The sequence below is a fragment of the Triturus cristatus genome, chromosome 11 (genome assembly GCF_964204655.1).
Source record: "Triturus cristatus chromosome 11, aTriCri1.1, whole genome shotgun sequence".
NCBI lineage: Eukaryota > Metazoa > Chordata > Amphibia > Caudata > Salamandridae > Triturus > Triturus cristatus.
The window spans coordinates 318,463,470-318,484,594 of NC_140594.1; the positions used below are offsets into that span (position 1 = coordinate 318,463,470).

The window sequence follows — 21,125 nt, forward strand, 5'->3', positions numbered from 1 at the left end:
TATTCACCAACTATATCTGGTAGAATCAGTCTTTCAAGCATCACCTTCCTGTCTGATGCAATCTGCCTTTGTTTCAACAAAGCTAAGAGAGATAAGATACAGCGGTGTTGGTAAGGTTTACATCGGCCCTATTGGGGATGAGGGAAAAAGCTTAGACTATCTGTGCTGATCGGGGGTTTCAGAGGTCCACAGTTAAAACTATACTATTGGGCACACTAATGGATGTTCATACCAGGCTTAAATTATATATTATTTTCCTGGCAATGATTCCTTCATTTGTTTCCAGGGGTTACATCTAAATACGCCAGCGCCAATATTATCAGGAAGATCTCACCCTCCTCTTTTTGTTCATGTACGGGGCAATGTACATAGAAATACTCACTTTCTTACTCTTCCTGCCATGAGCTCAGCTCGGACTCTCCAGGGACTCCCCAAAGTTTGCAGGATTCAATATTCAAGTGTTTACAGTAGGGAGGAATTCCACTCTGGGGGCTGGCTTGGAGCTTCTTTGCCAAGTTTTGGAAACAGGATCATTTACTGAATGCAACAGGAGGGCAACTTTCTTGGCTCCAATACATCTGGCTAATGTTCTGGACCTCAAGACCATCAACAGTGAGTGATTCAGAGGCAAGAACGTCTACACCCCTGAACAGCAGCAAAGAGTGAACTATCTAAGGTGTACGGCTGCCTCCTAGCGAATCAAAAATGTACTATGGGCTTTTCATGGAGACAGTGGGAAGAAAGTTTTTAAAATGCGGGGTTGAACAAAATATGGTGAGTCTCGTTGACCTAACTGCACTTCGATATTCAATTAGCCAGCCTCTAGAAACTATTTCTACACTGTTAACAGGCAATATTGGCCACCGTAAAGAGATGTGACCTTGCTGAAATTTGCTGAAATTCCCAGATGGCAGATGATATCCATATGTTTTCACTGTGTACTGGAAGGTGGTTTGCGATATAACTAGTGACATCATGAGTGGTGAGGCTGAATATCATGTGTCGCAAGAATGAACCCAACAACCTTCTGGTTCTATTTGGTGTTTTTTCTGATTGGGAAAAATATATATTTCTGGAAATGTATGCTTTTGGTTTTCTTGATACTCTTGGCAAGGTTCACATTTGTATCCAATAGGGCAGTGGTTTGTAACCTGTGGTCTGGAGACCCTCTGGGGTCTACAAAGCCTTCCCAGAGGCTCCACTACTGCTTAGAAAATTAAATGTTCACAGATAATTAAAGTGTATATAAAATGTATAATCTAAAATGTTAAAATGTTCTTTGTTTTTTAAATTAGAGGTTAAAAATAAACCATTGCACTAGAGTGATAAATAGCCAACAATGTGCAACCCATTGTTTGCACATGAAATGCACTGAATGATGCAGGGATGGCAAAAGCAAAGTCCCAAAGACTGTTATCCTAGAGGCATCATTTTATGCATTAAGGTAGGGACAATTATATGTTCACATAATGCCTACCTTTATCATGCCAGCATAGGAAGAACTATAGTTTTCACTGAAAACATCAACTGAAATCTCGTTGGCAGCGTGATCAGACACAGCATCTAAAACAGAGGTTCTGGTCACTTTGCCTTAGCACAATAAACTTTTAAAAAACCTTTCTGAGTGGTTTCCTGGCAACTGGCAATATATGGATACTCACGTTCAGCCCCTTAAAGAGCCTGTTGTGACTTGCATGTCCTGTGTCATTGCAACTGAAAGCCACAAACCGTTGCCTAGACACCATCTGCTCAGGAGGTCACTGTAGAAAATGAAGTTTTACTCGATTGTCAGCTCTGGAAATATGCATGTGTTGAAATTACCAAGTTATCCAAGCTTTTTTTTCCAGAGGAGTGAGATGTGGTTCTTAAGGACTATTGCAGGCGAAAGAAAATGATGTCTCCTTAAAAGGCACAACTTTCTTTCCCAAAATTATCTACTTTTTCTAATGCCTACAATAAAGACCTTAAAAGGTAGGAATACTGGGTCAACCCGATGCTAGGGATCAAAACGAACACCCTTAAATTGTATAAAACTAAATTAAGTGTGCAATCAGTTATAGCAGCTCTTATAGCTGGGAACATTTTAATGCAATTCAGACAATTTCACAGATCTGTCCCGTTCGTGATAACTGAACATCTACAACAAGAGTGGCCTGGGCTCAAATTTAATTAGATGCACTTAATTTATTGTGGGATTATACAAAACTGATGATCTTTTCAAGTATATTGTACATGGGGCAAAATAATTTGTTTATGTACCAAAAACTGCCCAAAAAATCATTTAGATGTGGCTTTCAAAGCAGGCCGGAGAGAATTGAACGAAAGGGGGCCACGATGCGACATGTTCCTTGCTACACAAAAATGTGCTCCCATATTTAAGAGAGAATAATCCAAAAATGGATATTTAATCATGGTCCACCCGTAAAAGAATTGCAGGCACTGCTAAGTGATCCCAGAATTGAAGAAAAAAGAGACCAACTTTTTACACTCGAAATGTATGGAGAATGTGTCATTCAGGCAGCACAGAGACCATCTTTTTTATCTAAATGTTGGAATGTGAAGGAAAACATCTTTCTCCTGTACTGAACACGAATACTGAACATGCTGCAAGACAATGACGCAAAACACCAGCTTCTTCTTTGCCTTTCCTGGCCCATTTATTGATGCCTCTGAGGATTAACATGGATTCGTGGGTACTCAATAAAGAGAGATAAGGAGTAAGTAGACGTGTATTGGCAGGCGAAAGAAGATGGATTAAGGTTCAAAAACACCTTGATTTCAAATGGGCAATGATTTATGAAATGAGAGTTCTTTTAGCGACACAAAAGAATTAATAAACAGGAACCCACAGCTAGTGCTTCTCAAACACTAATGTCATAAACAAGGAAGCCAGTAGAAGACCACGTGACCGTGTCATTGTTATGATATACATAACAGCATGAACCTAATGTCATATTTCAGTTTCTCATAGTTTAAAGATGAGAAAATCTAAAGTAAAAACAAATGTTTGAGAACTTCAGAAGGTCACAATCATTACAATGTGTGGATGTGGTTTGGCCCTCTCTCCACCTTGATTCTGGGCCAGTATTTGCGCTACAGAAAAATGATTACCTCTTAGCCGTGTCTTCGTTTTATTTCCTTTATAAGATCTCTGGATGCATCTGTCATCTCCAGCCTGGTAATTAGCTTCCTTAATTTACAATGTTTTAGAGAGAATTTCTTATTCTAAGTTTTCGTATTGGTAGTAAGGGAGCTGACAAAGACAGTGACTTGCAAGTCTAAAGGCACTGGGAAGAAACCACTGCACTGTGAGATAGTTGGAGCCCAAATAGATCACTTATGGAGAACATTTGAAGTGGTATCAGTAAATTGAAGACCTACCATGTTTATGAGGTTAACAAACCACTGGCAGACAGCACCTCAACCATAAAGAATATACTAAGAAATGGATTCCTGAAAGACAAGTACCTTATGTATTACATTTATTTCGCTTAAGATAGACACAGTACTACAATTGGAATATAAATTCATTGCAAGATATGTAACAGGAGCTAGTCCTGAGGAAGAAAAATAAACAGGGGCCGAAACATGTTGACACGTTGGGGGACTCATTTCCCTACCACATGATATGACGTATGACAAGAGTCAACCTGAAGAAATGTTACCTTGTATAATTAAATAGCCATGGAACCATGAGTTTCCTTTAAAAAAAAGGGGCAACTGGAACTAAAATATTGGGGACACTCCTTTAACTTTCTTTGCATATCTGGACTGTTGCATTTTTAAAAAATTCTTTGGTTCCGTTTGAATCGCTTGATTCTCATAATAAGAAGAGGAGGTGGCTTAGGGCGGTCGACTTCCAATCCTGAGAACCGGGTTCGAGCCTCGGCAACGATGCTCAACATCCTGTAATTCTGGGCAAATCATTTAACTCTCCCTGTGCCTAACAAAACATGTATGTGTCCTTATGTAACGCAACTGGTGCTCGTGTAAATTGCTCTGATACCTTCGGGTCAAGTTCACGCTATATAAAACTACGGGAAAAAAAATAATGATGAAAAATCATTATGAATGGATGTAATAAGATATTTTCCACAGTTATTTAGGTCAACAAAAAAAATGAACTGACTAATGCATTGAATTATTATCTGTTTTGTTGCTGAAGCATTAATAAGAAGAAAGGCGGTGAGACTTTCTATCATAAACGTTAAAAGTTGAGGACAAGCCAGGAGGCGACAAGCACACCTGAGAACATCATTGACTATTATTGGGCAACCCTGTAACCCTGGGAAACTGGGCTGGTAAATGCAAAAACAGAAGAATGGTTCCCTGCAGGATTGCTTTCAAGCCTACACCTCCTACGGAAGGTAAAAAGGTAAAAAGTTAAGAAAGGGATCATCATGCAGCCAATGTAGAATAGATGTACCCTTAGCAGAGTCTAACTGCTTAATAAAATATTCCCCTGGTGGCACACTTTGCCCAGGTGTCTTAGGTCATAGGTCGACATGTTTCGCGCTTCTGTCGCCATCACGGTCGTGTGCGCTTCTTCAGGACCAGAACTAAAATGAAGGTGCACGTGAAACATAAAAGTAAAAATAAAAATACCCTCCAAGTAGATCAGGGCAGAAACCTGTATACCCTCACTGTGGTTACAGCATAATAGTAATAGCCGCTCCTGATCGATACTAGATGATATTGAGACGGTCGCTCCACAAACTAGAGGCATGGGCTGTCCGCGAGGGTTCTTCCCAGGTCGTAGCCCATATTGGCCAACCCCATCCATGCGGCTGCCGGTTTCTTAACTTTTTACACAATTGCACGCACTGTTTTCACCCTCCACAGAGGACCCACCCACCACACACCCGCATGCAACATCCGGCAGTCCTCAAAAGATCTCCGATAAAGTGACCCTTCGGGGGGCCCGTAGGGGATTGCAGCGCCGGCCCTACGAGGAGCACTGCCCGATGATGAAGCATGACATCCTTCGGGGTGTGTGAGGGCATCAGAGGACAAAGAGTGGTCTTCCATTAGCTGAGTGGGTCCTTCACCTAGGATCTTTTTTCACTCTTCTTTCTCTTTTCTCTTTCTTTTTGGGCCTGGGTGACATTTTGCGCCTGGCCGTAGGAACAGTGTCCTCTTTTGGGCTCCAAATATGTATACAAATGTATATATTTGTGTACAGTATCAATGCTCATCTCACTGATGCCACCTTCTACTTTCACTGTGTCATACGTGGAGCACCTGCAATGCCACATGATATACTGAATTAAATGATTTGCTTAATTTGTACTGATTGATGATTCTAAATGGTAATTCTTTGCTTAGGAGGTTTAGGCCTGGAACCTCTCCTGTAGGGAACCATTGTTCTGTTTTTGCAGGCAAGCCTGGGAGTCTTATAAATAGCATAAAAAGATATGACATAGGAGACTATTGTATATGTGGAGCACAATAAATACTTGGCCTTTCATCCATTATTATAAACTACAGAGCAATGTTAAAAAAATATTCAAAATGGCTTCTTAATGTGTTGCTCATGGTGAAATGTGTGGTTTTAAAAAAACACTAAACAAACCGTAAAGTACAACTTAAGCTAAAAGAGAATATGACTTAATGACTTCAGATCACTGTATTGTTGTTGTGAGAGGATCAGAACCAAGAGTGGCAGGCCGTCATTAATTACCATCTGCCGCTTTGCGAAAATACGGTTGTATTCCTGAGGAAAAGCAGGAAGTGAGGACTCGAAGATCTCAGCATTAGACATCGGCAGGAGTTGCTCCCATTAGCAGAACAGGCAGAATTCTTGATCAAAATGCGCTCCACTATTATAATCAGAATCCTGAAAGTTGTAAGAAAGTTCAAAATTCAGTGGAAGCAGAAGATAGTCCGCTGGCTTTTTGATTTAAGGAATCTCCAACTGTAGCTGAGTTTCTTTTATTATTTTATGCAAGTTTTCAGACTTTTTCACAACCATTTTCCTTTGGAGGACTTTTTTGTGGGAATGGTAAGTGCTGTCATGTCACACTGGCATAGTTGCTGGGGAACAGTGAATGCACACCAATCCAGCCTAACTAAATTGAAGAGGTATAAAGAGTAATGATTTTCCAACTAAACATCAGAATTTATTTGAACTCGACTAGATTTCCAGAAGTTATCAGTGCCCCTGTCTGAACTATATGTTAAAGTATGTAAGAGAACCTGAAGCCCAGACAGTTTTATTTTCTCCAAAACTAAATAAGCTTTCAGCAGCATATCATGAAATAGATGAACAGGATGTCCCTTTACAATCCACAACTTGAAGAAAGAATTCTATACGTTTTCTCTGGCATATGCAGATGTAGTTTAATGGAACTTCTAGCCAACAAGACCTGCATTTTGGGGTCTGATTTCACGGTGTCTAGAAGATCTTCCCTTGAGGATCTGAAACAAATGTAGGAAAAACATTCTTGGTGTTGTTACACAAGCAGCTCTTTGGAACCATGTAATGCAATGGTGAATTACTCAGCAGTCCTTTGTATGATGATGAAGCATGCAGCATTTCTGCATTTTGTATTTGTACATGTCGCAAATATTAAATAGCAGTGTTTCTGCAATGTATAGCTTGAAAGGGTAATAATGCAACACGGGTATGCCTCCAGAATTACTCTGATCCCTAAAATTCAATCAGTGTCTTGATCAGGTCATTATGTGGAGCACTGATAAGCCACTAGCATTGTGAATGGACAGTACCTCATCAAAGACCTTTAGGGGTACTGCTCTTTAACTGTGAAGGGGTAGCTAATTAGATTGGTGGTTGTTGAGGAGCTATCATTAAAAGTTATAGTATTGATCACACCTATCACTTGTGATTGCATGGGAGTCACTAAACCAGTGTTTGAAGTACAAAGGCAGAGGTTGCTGTTACTAAGTCAAGGCTGGAGATGTGCAAGCGCCCCTCCCTGCCCCACTCCCCCATTATCTGCTGGAGTAGGCAATGCTGGAAGTGGGGTGGGTCTCTTCTGTGGGCTTGGCCCTCTGCAATTCAGGAGCTACATAGAAAATACTTCACAACAGCTCCAAGCACAGTCATGGGTGGAATAACAATGTGGCAGAGTAGTGATGTGTGCAACCAAGGTATAATTCATGCTCTGCTGCATCTAGCAGCTGGTGCTGTAAATATGGGTCTTGTGTTATGTTTATATAAGCTAGAGCTTTAAGTATGGTGGTTTTACTGTGTACTACATAAACAATAGAGCTAATTAAAAGTTATTACATCTTTTAAAGAACGTCGTATCAAATTATTTTCTGCTGTCTTTTTCCTTATTTGGACTATGGTGCTCATTCAAATGTTGAACTCTTTTAGGGGTCAGTTCCAAAATAATTTTGTGTACATATGTGATGCTTGGGAGTGAAAAAAAGTAAGTGTTGTTTGCACAAATAAATTGCACATTCGGATTGATAGACTAACTATCTGCAGATTTCTGTGGGTGCAGATGGTCCTTGTTACAGAAGGAAGCCTGGCAGTTGGTCTATTTTTCTGAAGTGGATGCGTGAACATGGCCAATTATTGTCCCGGCAATGTGATGAGTGGTTGCATTGTCAACATTGTGAACACCCACAAAGTCCTCATTTTATAGGTATTCACAAACATTGCCAATGCCTATTGCCTAGAGCCATTGCTTTGCTAAATATATGCACAGTTGTGAGAGGTGTGAGGCACGGAAGGAGTGTGGAATAAGTCACTGAGTGTTAAAGAAAAGACTACTTTAAATGAAAAGTTGTTTTCATATGAGGTAAAAAGAAAACAATGGCAACTACACATTTGTGCTGATTTTACAAATAGGGATTTTCTGTTGAGGAAATATACAGTTATACTACTTTTGTGATTGAATCTGCAGTTATAGGTCGTACACCCTAGACACTAAGTAAGTTATAGTTTCCCCTGAAGCACCCCTGTCAGTTGGTAGGTGCGCTCCCTTCATGCCTGATAACACTCGTTTGTTAGACCAGCCTTTTTATAACGAAAAGCCATGCTCATGGTCACTGTTAAGGCCCCAAGACGGTAAACAACATTTACCACAAAACTTTTTCCCCGCAGGGAATCACAACGCGGTCGTTACAATGACCGCGTTGTGATTCCGCATACCATTACTCCGCAAGTCGGAACAACGACTTGCGAGTGGGCATGGGGGGTGGGGGCTGTTAAGGTGTTGGATTTAAAATCCAACACCTTCTCTAGTGTCCGCACAGACTGGAGTTGGAATAGTAAATCATACTATTCTAACATCCAGCGCCCCACAACGACTTGCGGAGTAATGGTATGCGGAATCAAAACGCGGTCGTTGTAACGACCGCGTTGTGATTCCCTACGGGGGAAAAGACTGCGGGATGACAACATAGATTCCCCTAAGACATCTCAGGTTTATCGACCATGTAGCACAAATGGGAAGTACATCCCTTGTTCTTGGTAAATGAAATCCAGCACACTCAAGGATGATCTAGGAAGGGCTCAACATTTCAATGTCTGTTTTACAATTAGTCCATAAATGCACTAGTGTGGAACATTATTGTGTCTTTCGCCTCTCTCACATAGACAAAATCCACCACTTTTTGTGTCTGTAGAATCAAAACTCTCAGTTACTTTACATTCAAATAAAAAATGCATTTAATCCCCTAAAACCCACCCCAAAAACAAATATACGTTTATAGTCCTTGTTCAGCGTCCCTTTTTATAATAGTCATGAAACACTAACGTGGGAAAAATATCAAACAGTATTGATAATCACACCGGCAGGCAAAACTGAAGAGAAACAATTGTCTTTGCAGATTACAAGCCAGTGACCAGGTACCCCCTCTCCCGGACAACATCAATCGCACATGCAAATACACACACACACACTGACACATGCACACAAACACGTTACCACACACCAGGACTCTAGGAGCAGGATGGCACAAATGGGATATGTGACGATGGCCACAGTATCATAGGGTTTCTCCCTTTATCTCATTGTATCGCGTTAATATGTCTATTATTCTCAATGGGGCCCGGCGGAAACCTCACACTGGCCTTATTGCGATAAAGCTGCCAATACCAATTGGTGTTGCATGCCCCAGTATTTTGTACTTCAGGGGATACTTCATCAGTACCCTACAGAGGGGTTGTTTGGAGCAGACTGTGATAGAGGTATGCCCATTACTGAGTTTGTTTTACTTCAAGGGGCTTTTCAACACACAAAGTCTCTTTTCCATGCTAAGCTAGGCAGCAAGTGGACAGCTTTACACTCAATGACATAAGTTCCTTTCTCGTTGCATCCATTAAATTAATTTCACTTGATTTACTGCATACGTATGGGCGTTTATAAAGCATACACTTTGGTGAAACGCAGCAAGGCGCTGCACAGCAGATCAGGGATGGGATACAGTACAGTGGGGGAAGTAGACATGCTAAGAGGGGAACTCTCTTAAGTTGGCATTTGTACGTGGGAGGAAGTAGTTTAAAATGTATGGAGGGGAAATTCCTTTTTGAAGGTCTATTAACTCCCAGTGGCTGTTCCAACCTGAGAACGGTAGAAGCAGGAGAAGGGCAGGAAAATGAGGCTATAGAAAAAACAGGTAATTATCCTATATCAAGCCACAGCTTACTTAGCAGCACTGGTGATGGAACTCGGAGAGTTTCCATGGATCGGAGAGTATTTGTGGATATTCTGGTCCTAGACTGGGCCTCTTTGGGGTTTCCATTCTGTTGGTTATGATGTGCTGTTATTATCAGGGACATGTTGTGGACCACCGGTTGCAGAATTTGTGAAACCTCAGGTTAGCAGGTTCAGATCTTAGCAGGCTCAATTTTTGATTTTTTCGAGGTCATTAAACTGAAGAAAAGTTTCAGTTGATAAATTATAATTATTTGTTAAAATATGCATATGTACACATATGTACAAAATAGTGCAAACCCTTTTACATGTAAGTGAACAAAAGATGAGATTGTCATTATTAGACAAAGGCTCTGGTGGTGAGAGGCTTTCACCATCTGTGACAAGAACCAAGAATAGATGGAGAGGACAGGATGAATCAGTGAGTTAAATGCTCAAAGTGGGGATCTACAGGAGACAAGTTTAATTGAATGAGATTCACTAATATGAAATAGGATCACAGCAACACCTGCCATTTGCCACACATAGAAATGGCAAAAGTTCAGCATGAAGTGCTATTTAAGAGGCCGAGTTTAATCTACCAGTTGAGTCTTCTTGTGTACCACGATATTACCAGTTCAAGGGGGCATTATTGCACATCATAGAGGGAAAATAAACAAGGTGTCTAATAGTTCAATCAACATATTCAAGGGCACCCTAGGGGAGGTTAAGTGTAAATAGCAAGTCTTGTCTTAAATTAGAGCACATCGGACACTCAGAGAAAAATTATGAAACTAGAAAAAAAGGAGCTTAACCACCTGCTCTATGTGAAAAATGGGGGTTAAGGTTGTCTACAAATGAAGCAGCCTGCAACATGGCTGATGTGATGTACGAAGGGGTTCTGAATGACATGAAATAGACAACAAGAGAGAAAAACTCAGTGTAAGACATTCCCTTTATTCATGCTGCCCAATGCAATACATAATATCCTGCCATTTCTGACCGTCAAGTTGAAAGTATTGTGTGGGAATCACTAGGGCTGCACAGCAACACTACTCCACCTCTACTCAGAGCAATCAGCCTTAACCTCCCAAAGACCTGGGAGTGATGAGGATAAAGAAAGAGGTACACACTGGGTCTCAGCCACCCGGGGAATCCTGAAAACCAGTCTCCAGAGGCACGGTGCCCACCGTAGCAATCTTGAAAGTGAGTCCAGCACATTTGTATATAGAGGATGTCTCACAACAGGAAACACCTCTTAAGGAAGGTGAACTACCATGACTGGCTGGTGCTCTCCATGGATTATGGCTGGTGGCTGAGAGATGGTCGTGTGCTAGCCTTTGCTGAAAAGCCAACACTGCTGGCTGCCAGGTCTCCGCTGGTGCAGTAGGGCAGTGTTTTCTTCACGGATCACTACACACGTTTGCTACACTCCCACTCAGGCCACGCTGTCTCTGCCTCAGGGCACGCGTGCTAGTTACTTTTCAACAACTGCACATTGTCAGCGAAGTGAAAACAACACTTCCTGCTAGAGATAATATGTAGAAATTAACCTCCCATATATGGGGAGTTACAGTTAGTTAGTTGTTGCTTTTGTTGCTCACTAGTTAGCCACATTCCTGATCCATGACCTACGGGACGAGACGTGGTGCATCTCTTCTTTAGTTTTCTTACTTTCCTTATGTTTGTCCTGCCAGATCATTTCTTGAATTGTCCAGCTCCCAAAGCTGAAGTCTGCATTAATTATCTACAATTTCTGTCTGCGTTTGTCTCTAGTAATTGCTTTCAACCTGAGATAGTGAGGTGTTTTGAGACCACTGGCAAAATGGCTATTGTCTCCTCAATGCCCGGTCTGTACTAAAGCACCAGAAAGGCACCTTGTACTTTCTTATAAATATCCGCCAAGATATCATTTTCTATAATGGCTAAATATTTTTGGAGTCTGTATACTTGTCTCAAATTAAATATCACTGAAAAACAAAGCAAAATAACAAAGGAAGAACTTTAGTGAATGGCTCTCTTGGAGCTGCCATGTTTTTCGTCACTATCCTCCACACTACAAATGCATCATGCTGGTAGACTTTCTCTTTCACCCAACTCTTGAACACATTAAAGTCATGTGTTCAGCTCTGAGGGCCCAACATGGCACATGAACTAATAGCATAAGTATTGCTTATTCTTCCAAGGCCCTGCACAGGATTAAAGAAGTCAGGCACAGGTTTGACTTGAAGTGGCTAGCACTACGTGAAAGAGGATATACCCATCAACCTTTAGTGATGCACGCCATAGTGTGCAGGATCACAATCTTAACGGCCTAAAAGAAGAAGATAAGACTTATTTTTTTAAAATCTTGTGTAATGGAGAGACTGCATCATGTGTCTAATATTAATGAAGATAATGAGGTATTCAACAAGTGAATCAGAACCAAACCATGAGTGTGGTTGACATGGAGAGGAGGGACTGGATACAACTTGCAAAGGGAGATAATGTGAAAGGGGCAGCCCCATCAGCTTGGAACTCTCTCCTCTCTTCCTACTAACCTAAGAAAATGAACCCCGATCATTGCTTTGATGAAAAAGCTTAAGACTCACCTATTAAAACAGTTCCCCGAGAGGAATCAAATCCAAATGAACCCGTACTCAGACGTCACTCGCTGCCCCCACTGATTTCTATTTATTCATTCGTGGTGAAGATGATTTAATATGTGCCAATAAATGCTCCTTAAATAAACTCAAGGAAATGATCCATTTGAAACTTGAGGAAAGCATTGGTAAAAAATGCCATTTCATTTTAAAGATGCACGTATATGAATACCCACACTGCCCAAACACAGTGCAAACAGTGCCTATCAGAGCTGGCATAGGAAACTGCCCCCTCCAATAATTCTGCCACACTTGGTAGGAAGCTGTAGCCACCTACTCTGAAAAGAACTTCCACGCACACCTCTTGTTTCAAACTAGGTTTCCCAACGATTTGATTAAGCATGTCGTAAGTTGCAGAAGTGCTTTCTCATAGATGGTTTGACCTTTCATCCTTAACAGGTCTGATCAATGCCCTTCAATCATTTTCTCTGATCAACCAGATTTTATTTCGATCTCCAGGAAAACAACTGGTAGTCCCAGAAGTCCTGATGTTTTTGGAAAGACTGCATCAATTAAGCTTTCTTCAGACCACTCGAGCAACAATTTATTGGGCACAGAAGACGATATATATCTTGTTGGGGCAAACTGAATGAGTATACAAAAATAGATGACTAAAATATGCATTTACAGCGAGGACGGAATAGTAACAGGCTGTTTTATATGATGTTTGATACCAGTACCTGCTATTTCTAAGTGCTATATGTTACCTGATTTAATGGCACTCATTTTATGAACCACAGAGGGGTGAATGGCTGACATGATTGCACTGGATTCATAATCATGACATGCAGGTCAGACAAGATGTTAATAGTGCTCAATTTATTGACCTATCTTTCTGAGAGAGACAGAGGGTCTGAAGGTGAGGGAAAGAAAGAGTGCTATAAATAGGTGTAAGCACTTAGTAAAAGAAATTGCCACAGAGGAGAGAAAGCACAGGGGAGAGAAGAAAAGAAATAAGATAACAGGTAAGGATGAGCGGAAGATGTGAATGATTGGTCAGGGGAGAAATACTGAGTAGTTGAAACATAAAATAAAGATTATGCACCCTGCTTGCTATTTAAAACATATCTTCAAAATATTTCACACCACTAAATAAGCCCTCCGCAGCCCCATTAACTTTGTCATATACAATGTACTTGTTCAGAGCAGAGTACACACGACATGACTGGATCAAAGATCAATGTGGCAATTTTAGATGAGGTGAAAAAATGTATTCTGTGGTAACAGACTCTGTTCGCCTATATCAGTCAAGCTCTCTGAAAACCCGCTGCCATGTAAGCCCTGACACTCACCTGGCACTGCTCTGAGCTGGACAGTTGGAGTTCTGCGTTGTGGAACTTAAGATTGGCACAAACACGCCACCCTACCCCTCTGAGATCACCCACACACAGGCACACTCACATGCACAAACACTCAAGTACACACCCTCACCGGTCACTGCCATCCCCGGCCCAGCTGAATGGACCTTGAGTCTGATGCGTCGTCACATGCCCGATGCTGCAAGACCCCACTCAAAGTTTCACTCACAGATAAAGGGTCTCTCCCAGGCCAATATCCTGTCAGTGGCGTCAAACATGAGACTGACCCATCTTAGTGTATACAGCGCTTAGTCACTTCCTTTCAAACCTGAATGTTGCGTATTCCAGTACCCCCCACCCACCCCAACCCCGCCACCATGCATAGGCTGAGCCTGCCAGTGCAGAATCCTCCATGTTGGTTTGAAGTCAGTGTTCCGCTCCAGAAATCAATCGGGCTAGGGGCAACGAGTGGAGCAGCCATTGGAGCGGGGCACGTCTTCGCTTTTCACATTCTCTGGTTGAGCCCCTTCGGGGTGCCTGCCTTTGGCTTTCCTCGGGACGTGCACGAAGAGGGAGCTCGAAGAGGAACTGGAGGGAGGCAGCAGAGGGGACCGCCAGGTGGGGAAGGCACTGTCCTTAATCTCCATCTGTCACAGCCTGAAGGGGAAATACAAAAATAATAATATTAAAAAAAAGAATCACAACGAAAAAGACTAGCAAAACGGCAACGAATCTGAGGCTTCTAATCATGCCATCCAGTAAAGGTTACTTAGTGATGAGGAAGGGGTGCATCTGAGGCTATTTGCTCGTCTCCAGGTACAGAACTAGCAACGCACAAGTAAGATGACCCTTTAAACGCATCTCTGCCAATCAGAGCATCCCATTTGCTATTTGGTTTTCACTCTGTAGACATAGTCGCACAGCAGTGTTTTAAAACATTCACCCTTATAAGAAGATCTGGAAATTAACCAGGATTCATTCCATACTCCTAGAATGAAAGAACCAACTTGAAAAGTAAAAAAATAGGAGTGGCAGATACATCACAGTTGATAGTGTTTGCTGTTAGCAGATATCCTCTTGCTGTGTGCCTTGTACGAAGAAAGAAAGGGTTGAAATGTTAGTGTTTTCGATTTAATTTAAGCTTTTCTTTATTCTAGTTTTAGCTATGTATTTATTATGCTGCTGAATTGCATATACATTGTTATGAGTTCTTTTATATGTGGTATATTTTAATATTGTGATTTTTATGGTTATTTTAACCACAGTAAAAGCTGTTTACAAAGAGTGGCCGAGGTAATTGCGATAAGCTATAACTGCCGTTATCGCACAATTCGCAATTATGAGTTACTAGTGCAAATCAGCCAATATTTATCGGAGGAAAAATGCACAGTATTTAAGGAAAGAAGCATATGTTGGCGTCGTAAACCCCAAAATCTGTGTGTTGTTCATCTAAAACATATAATTGGATGTTATTTATCAAACCTGATAAATTCCAACTCAGCAGAGGTGGATTTTATCAGGGGCGATGAATATCACACTAATTACTGGGTCACTCTTAGCGGGGACCTAAATCAATGCTTCAAGGAAGAGACTGAAGGAAAAATAAAAATAGCATTTGCCCATCAACTGTAAGCAATGTCATTACCCAATAAGATGGCTGGACTGTGATGAGCAATGTCATTACCCAATAAGATGGCTGGACTGTGACGAGCAATGTCATTACCCAATAAGATGGCTGGACTGTGACGAGGCTGGTCAGAAAGGCCTTACATCTTGATGTGAACCAGGGAGCTATGGAAAATGAACTGTAATTATTTCATGCTATTCCTCTAAGAAAATAAATCGGGGTCCCTGTATTTTTTTCCTAAAGGTAAGAAATATATGAAAAGCCTAGGAATAGGCTACTTGACCAACTATCTATTGAAAGTTTCTTTCAAAGGCAAACTATCAGGGGAGTGTGAAATCTGCAAGTTATTTCTCACGAAATTACACGTTACATGAAATCCATTTTGCAAGTATCTCTAGTAACCTTTCTCTGTAAGGACACGCCTCATATAAACAATTCCTGTTAGATACTTTGGGGAGACTGGTTCAAAGAGGGAATGTTTTGTTCAAGGAGATAATGCCTCTCGGTAAGACATTTTCTTCCTGAAACAGTCTCCTGCAACAAAAAACACAAGAAATATTGCATAATGGAAAAAGACACATTTTTCACGCAAAATGCCTAAACGGAAAACTTGGGAATTATTCAAAATTATGACAGAGTAACAAAAATTTCACACAGGCCTTCTCTCAACCTCATCACATTACTCGTCGTCCTACTGCGACGAAGTTCGTGCACCCAGGGCTGGACTGGGAACCAAAACCGGCCCTGACAAAGTGCTCGGCTGGCCCCCACGGGGCCGGCCGAGCACTTTGCCAGGGCCGGTTTTCGGCCGATTTTGTTACAGGGCCAAACGGCCGTGTAACAAAAACGGCCCCAGGGGCCCAAAACCGTCCCCCACCCGTGCGGCGCACCGGGGGATTACCCGGTGCCCGCTACAGCCAGTCGCTGGTCGACATCCTTTTAACACTGGCAAATAAATCATCTATAAAAGCTGATCCTTCTAGGTGCATCCTTGCATGGTTAAAATAACATTCTGATGCACAGTAAACACATGGTTGTATGATGCCTTTACTACGCATGCGTTACAACGAGAATGCCATTAGTACGCATTACATTTACCTCGAAAATGCCTTTACCACGCATGCTTTTACAACATTTTTCGTTGTTAAACCATGCATGTTAATTGCATTTTCTTGCTAATGGTTATCTCCCATCCCTTCCCCTTTTCCATATACTGCTCCGATTCCCACCCACAAACCCTTTTTTTAAATATCCATCCCTTTAACCCTAATATTTTATCCCTTCTCTACACAACCCCCTAGTCCCTTTTTTTTGTATTAAATACTAATATCCCCCTTACCTCTCCAAGCACTTCCGATGTCATTTCGCACGTCGTAAAGAGGAACCGGGAGTGTCTTTCCGGTTCCTCTATTGACGCCGATTGCCTCCACATCGGGACTTCAACTAGTGAGTTTTTTTTGGGGGGGAGACCCCCTAAACCCCCTTTTCTCCCGTCTTTTTTTTGCGGGGGGAGACCCCCCCAAGGCCCCTTACCTTTACCACACATGCCTTTACTACACATCTCGTAGTAAAGGTATGCGTGGTAAAGGCTATCGTGGTAACCACGCATGCGGTGTAATGCATGCGTGGTTACTGTTATGCGTGGAAACGGCCGTGTTGTAGTGGCCGTTTCCCTAAACACATTAGTGTGTGGTAGAAAACACTGGTAAAAGGTGAAGGACTACGAGAAATGCCACACAAAGATTTCTCAAAGGGGTTCTTGGCAACCTGTCCAACAAATGTGCCAGGCCATCATTTCTTATCGAAGTACTTTAATGTCTTCTGCCGCTAAGTGAAGGTAGCTGGCAAGATTGTTTATTATGGAATCTTATCTGAGAGTCACTTCAGTGGAAGTTGAGCATCCATTTTCTCCCCTCCCTCTCCCTTACTATCCTCCCATGTAATGTCAACAGAACTCTCAGTATGGTCACTCTAAATTGGGTCTTCTAGCGACATTTCTCCATCCACTCTAATTTGGGTCTACTAGCTAACATTTCCCAATCGGGAAAGAGCTTTCAACGGTGTTTCAGATACTCTGTCTGTGGTCCCTCCTCACAACAGAGCAATAGTGTTGGAACTGATAACATATTTTCAAAACCATATCTGAAAAAGGGAGGTACATGCTCAGAAACCTCAGCACATTTTGCCTTTCACAAAGGGAAATCTGCCCACCAACACCATTGTTAAATCAGACCTACAGCAAGTGTGGAAACCCAGGGTTAGACCATTTCATGATCCAAGCAAATGCTGTTGTGCCAGGTTTTACTTACAGGAGGAGGGGACTAGGGAGGATCTTGTAGCAGAGGCCAGATTTGAATTTGTTGTGCTTTCCCCACCTTGTCTTTGTTTTCTGTTTTAATTCAAGAGACAGGAGGTGAGGGTGATGTGGGCAGTCCAAGAAAGGAAACGCACATGTTTGTTACCTTATTAATACAGATAATGATTTCCCAAGAGTGGGTGTCCACTGAGATCTCTGTGGTTCTTTAGACCATATGGTGTCTTCAAGTACTGAATGGTTCTAAAAAAGCTAAGCCTTCCACGGTGGAGTTTGTCTTGTGACATTGTAAAGGTAATCCAGGGATCCTGTGGGGCTTCTTAATTGAAAGCAAACATTCACTGCACACCATCATTTCATACCTGTAGTGATAGTCATGGACAGAGACTCCACCATAAGCTCTTTAGTTTATCCAGGAGGCTGTTTACTTAGGATTGTAATCTTCATCCCCTTGGGCTCCAAGGGTCCACCATTAGGGTTTTTAGAGAACCCAGAGTGTTTGGAGTGGAGGTGGTCTAGCATAGTATTAAAAATCACTTGTAGGGGCTTTCCTTGAGTTTCCACTATTATTCATCTTTGGTTTCTCTCACCCCTTTCTGAGATCTTACTCTTGTGTTATCTACTTTTCCTGGGCATCTTTTCTCTCAAGTACCCGTGCCCAAGGGAAGGGAACATTTGGCATTCATTTCTTTTACCTATGCTATCCAGGGCCTTTCTGCCCCCTCACCCAAGGCAGCACAACATTTGAGGGAGGGTTCACTGGAAAGGGAAGAGTCTCCCCTTTTCAGCAATGCCTCTTCCAAGCATATCTGTTCTTACAAATTGTGGAAGCACTATGATCTTCAAGCAGGGATGGCTCTAGATGCCAAGAATCTGTTGTTTTTTGGATGGGGGTCAGTTCCCATGCATGGATTGACCACCCTGGGAGGTAAAATATAACATTCTTGATTTCCCCTTCCTTGAGGGGAAGAGACAGAATCGGTTTCCCAGAGAAGGGCAAATTTCGTTGCCATGTTTTTCGCACTGCTGCTGCCTGAAATCTTTCTGGAACTCCAAGGCAGTAAAATAAAAAAGGTGCCATTGTCCACAATGTTAGCTGTGATGAGTGGAAGTAAAATGGTACTGGGACAATAGGTAATCAGTGGTTGATCAGGCTGACACTTTGTCCTATGCTGTGGTTGGTGAAAACAAAATACGAATGGTTGCATCCCTGACTAGAGGCTGAAGTGGGATCACCGACTGCCCCAAGATATATGCAGCAATGGGGGGAAATAAAATGTGAATGGCACAGTAAGTGTTTAGTGGTTTAAGTGGGCTGACACACATCTCCCTGCTGTTGTAGGTGGAAGCAAAATGTAAATGATCAAATAACTGGTAAATGGCTGCCGTGGGCTCACCCCTTGCCCCATGATATATGCTGGCTGGATGGAAGTAAAACTTGAATGGCATAACAGATCACTGACTGAAGTGGTCTGACACACTGCACTATGCTGCGATGAAAAGAAGCAATATGTGAATGGCTGAATAACTTATCAGTGACTGAAGTGGGCTTGCTCATTGGTATATGATGTATGCTGTGGTGAGTAAATAGCACAATAACTGATCAAAGGATGATGTGGGTGACATATTTCCCCATGCTGCACTTTGCTCTTTCACAAGGAGCTTGAGGTCTCACAAAGAAGTTCTTGTGCCATCAGGGGTTAATATGGCTAATACTGGGTGTGCTGCAACTTATAGCCATTTTTTTCCGTTATCTTTCTCTTTCAACTTCTTTAGAGTAGTTCTTCATATTGCAGCGGGGATCAGATATGTGATTATTTCCTGCTTAGACTGCTGTTGTTATAACATTTAACTACACTGTCACTCTCACAGCATTGCATTGCATTCACAGCACACATGCAGCATTCACTTCTATAAGTAACAATGCATTCTTCCTAGACAGAACATTTTTGCATTTTAGATAGAAAACAGAGATGGTGTCACATTGGATGCATGCTTTTCATGCCGTTACTCACATAATGGAGAATAGTAGCAAGACAGGGTCTGATACTGAAACATACATAAACTGATAGGAGGTAACTTGCAGTAAGTCTCAACACTGGAAATCGCGTGGGGTAGCATTTCAGTCCATCGTTCATTTGGCTCTGCTTCAATAGGAACAGTAAAGCCTCAACTGCCAGTCCAGGTCCTCCCTCAACTGGAATGCCAACAACCCAAAAACAGTTTTGCTCTGATTGGGTCTCTTCAGTTGGGTGTAGCTTGATTCCAGTGGCACAGTGAGCACAGGACCCACGTCTGGGCATACCATTGGGCAGTTAGAGTGTTTCACGAAACAAACAAAAGGGAAGGATAGTTGCAATAAGTTTAACTACTGGAAATCACTTGGTGTATCATTCCAGCCCATCATTATTTTGCCCACTGTGCCACCTGAATTTGGACTCAACCATATGCAAATCAGTCTTGACCCTGCTCCATTAGGAACAGCCCAGTCCAGCTGCCAGGCCCATAGATAGTCAATGCTTAGGTTAGGCATTTTTGTTCATAAGGATCATTGTAGGTAAAAACTAGATGGTCAAAGTATACATGGCACAAAGATGATGGCATCAACCACTATAGCTGGGGGTATGTGTGGCTGTTAGCTGGTGGTATGTGTGCCTGTTGACTGGTGGTATGTTTGTAGTGGCGGTATGCACTGATGGACCAGGAGCTAGTGTAAAGATTTTAAGTGGCCAGATATAGGTGCATGTGTGGAAATGTTGGACAGATGCCGTGCTGAAGCATTCTGAATCAACTGAAGGAGCTGCTGGAGATAGTCTGGAAGGCCAGGATAGAAACTGTTTAAATAGTCAAGGCAAGAGGTGATCAAGGAGAGTACAATAGTTTTTCTAGTGAATTCAGGACTCAATCTCAAAAAATTTAAAAGTCTTTTTAGAACCAACAAATAGGTACCAAAGATGGCCATCACCTGCGGGGCATGGGGAAAGTAATTATCAAATCAGGCCCCCAAATTTCCTGCTGAGCTTCACAGGGGGCAAGATCGACAGGCCACCATGTGCTAGACCAGAGAGAAGGGGAACGGCGGAAAAGCATCGCTTCAGTTTTTGACGCATCAAGCTTTAAACAGCAATGCTTCATCCAGTCCAACTAATACTTGGCAAGATTGGAAAGAATGTTGTAGATTACTATTGGGCTCAGAGAAGGACAATAATAGCTGAGTGTCGTCCACATATGAAACTAGCATGAATGCTAGAGGATGGATAATTTGGCTAGGGGATCCATATAGACATTGAAAAGTGTGAGGATCAAAGCCGAAACCTGTGGGATGCCATGAGTTAGTGGTTTCGAAGCAAACAACAATGAGGAAGAGAAATCGCCACCAGAGTTGGCTATGGTATTTTGGCCCTGTGTCAGCCAGCTGCGAGTGAACAAAAGCAACCCCTGGCATTTTTGAAAACTGAAAACCCAATGGAAACGAGGATGTTGTGACCACAAGTAGGGTGCTGTTTTTATCAGAAAAAGTGTTGGAATACTGGGTGTTCGGAATTTTTCTATCCTTGCAATATCCAGAACATGATTTTAGCCAAAGTTTAACATTTGCAGGATATTCTGGGTAAGAAAGGGTAGTGGAATTTACAC

The 21,125-nt window shown here is 42.0% G+C and overlaps 1 protein-coding gene across 2 annotated transcripts in view; it reads right to left on the reverse strand.

The window, feature by feature from the left end:
- Window positions 1-13,949: 13,949 nt before the first annotated feature.
- Window positions 13,950-21,125, reverse strand: part of KSR2 (kinase suppressor of ras 2) — a 1,474,574-nt gene continuing 1,467,398 nt past the window's right edge. For both annotated transcript variants that reach the window (XM_085636251.1, XM_085636250.1), the window contains one exon: window positions 13,950-14,205. In XM_085636251.1, coding sequence (XP_085492377.1) covers window positions 14,199-14,205 — 7 coding nt within the window. In that variant the 3' untranslated portion in view covers window positions 13,950-14,198. The remainder of the gene's footprint in view (window positions 14,206-21,125) is intronic.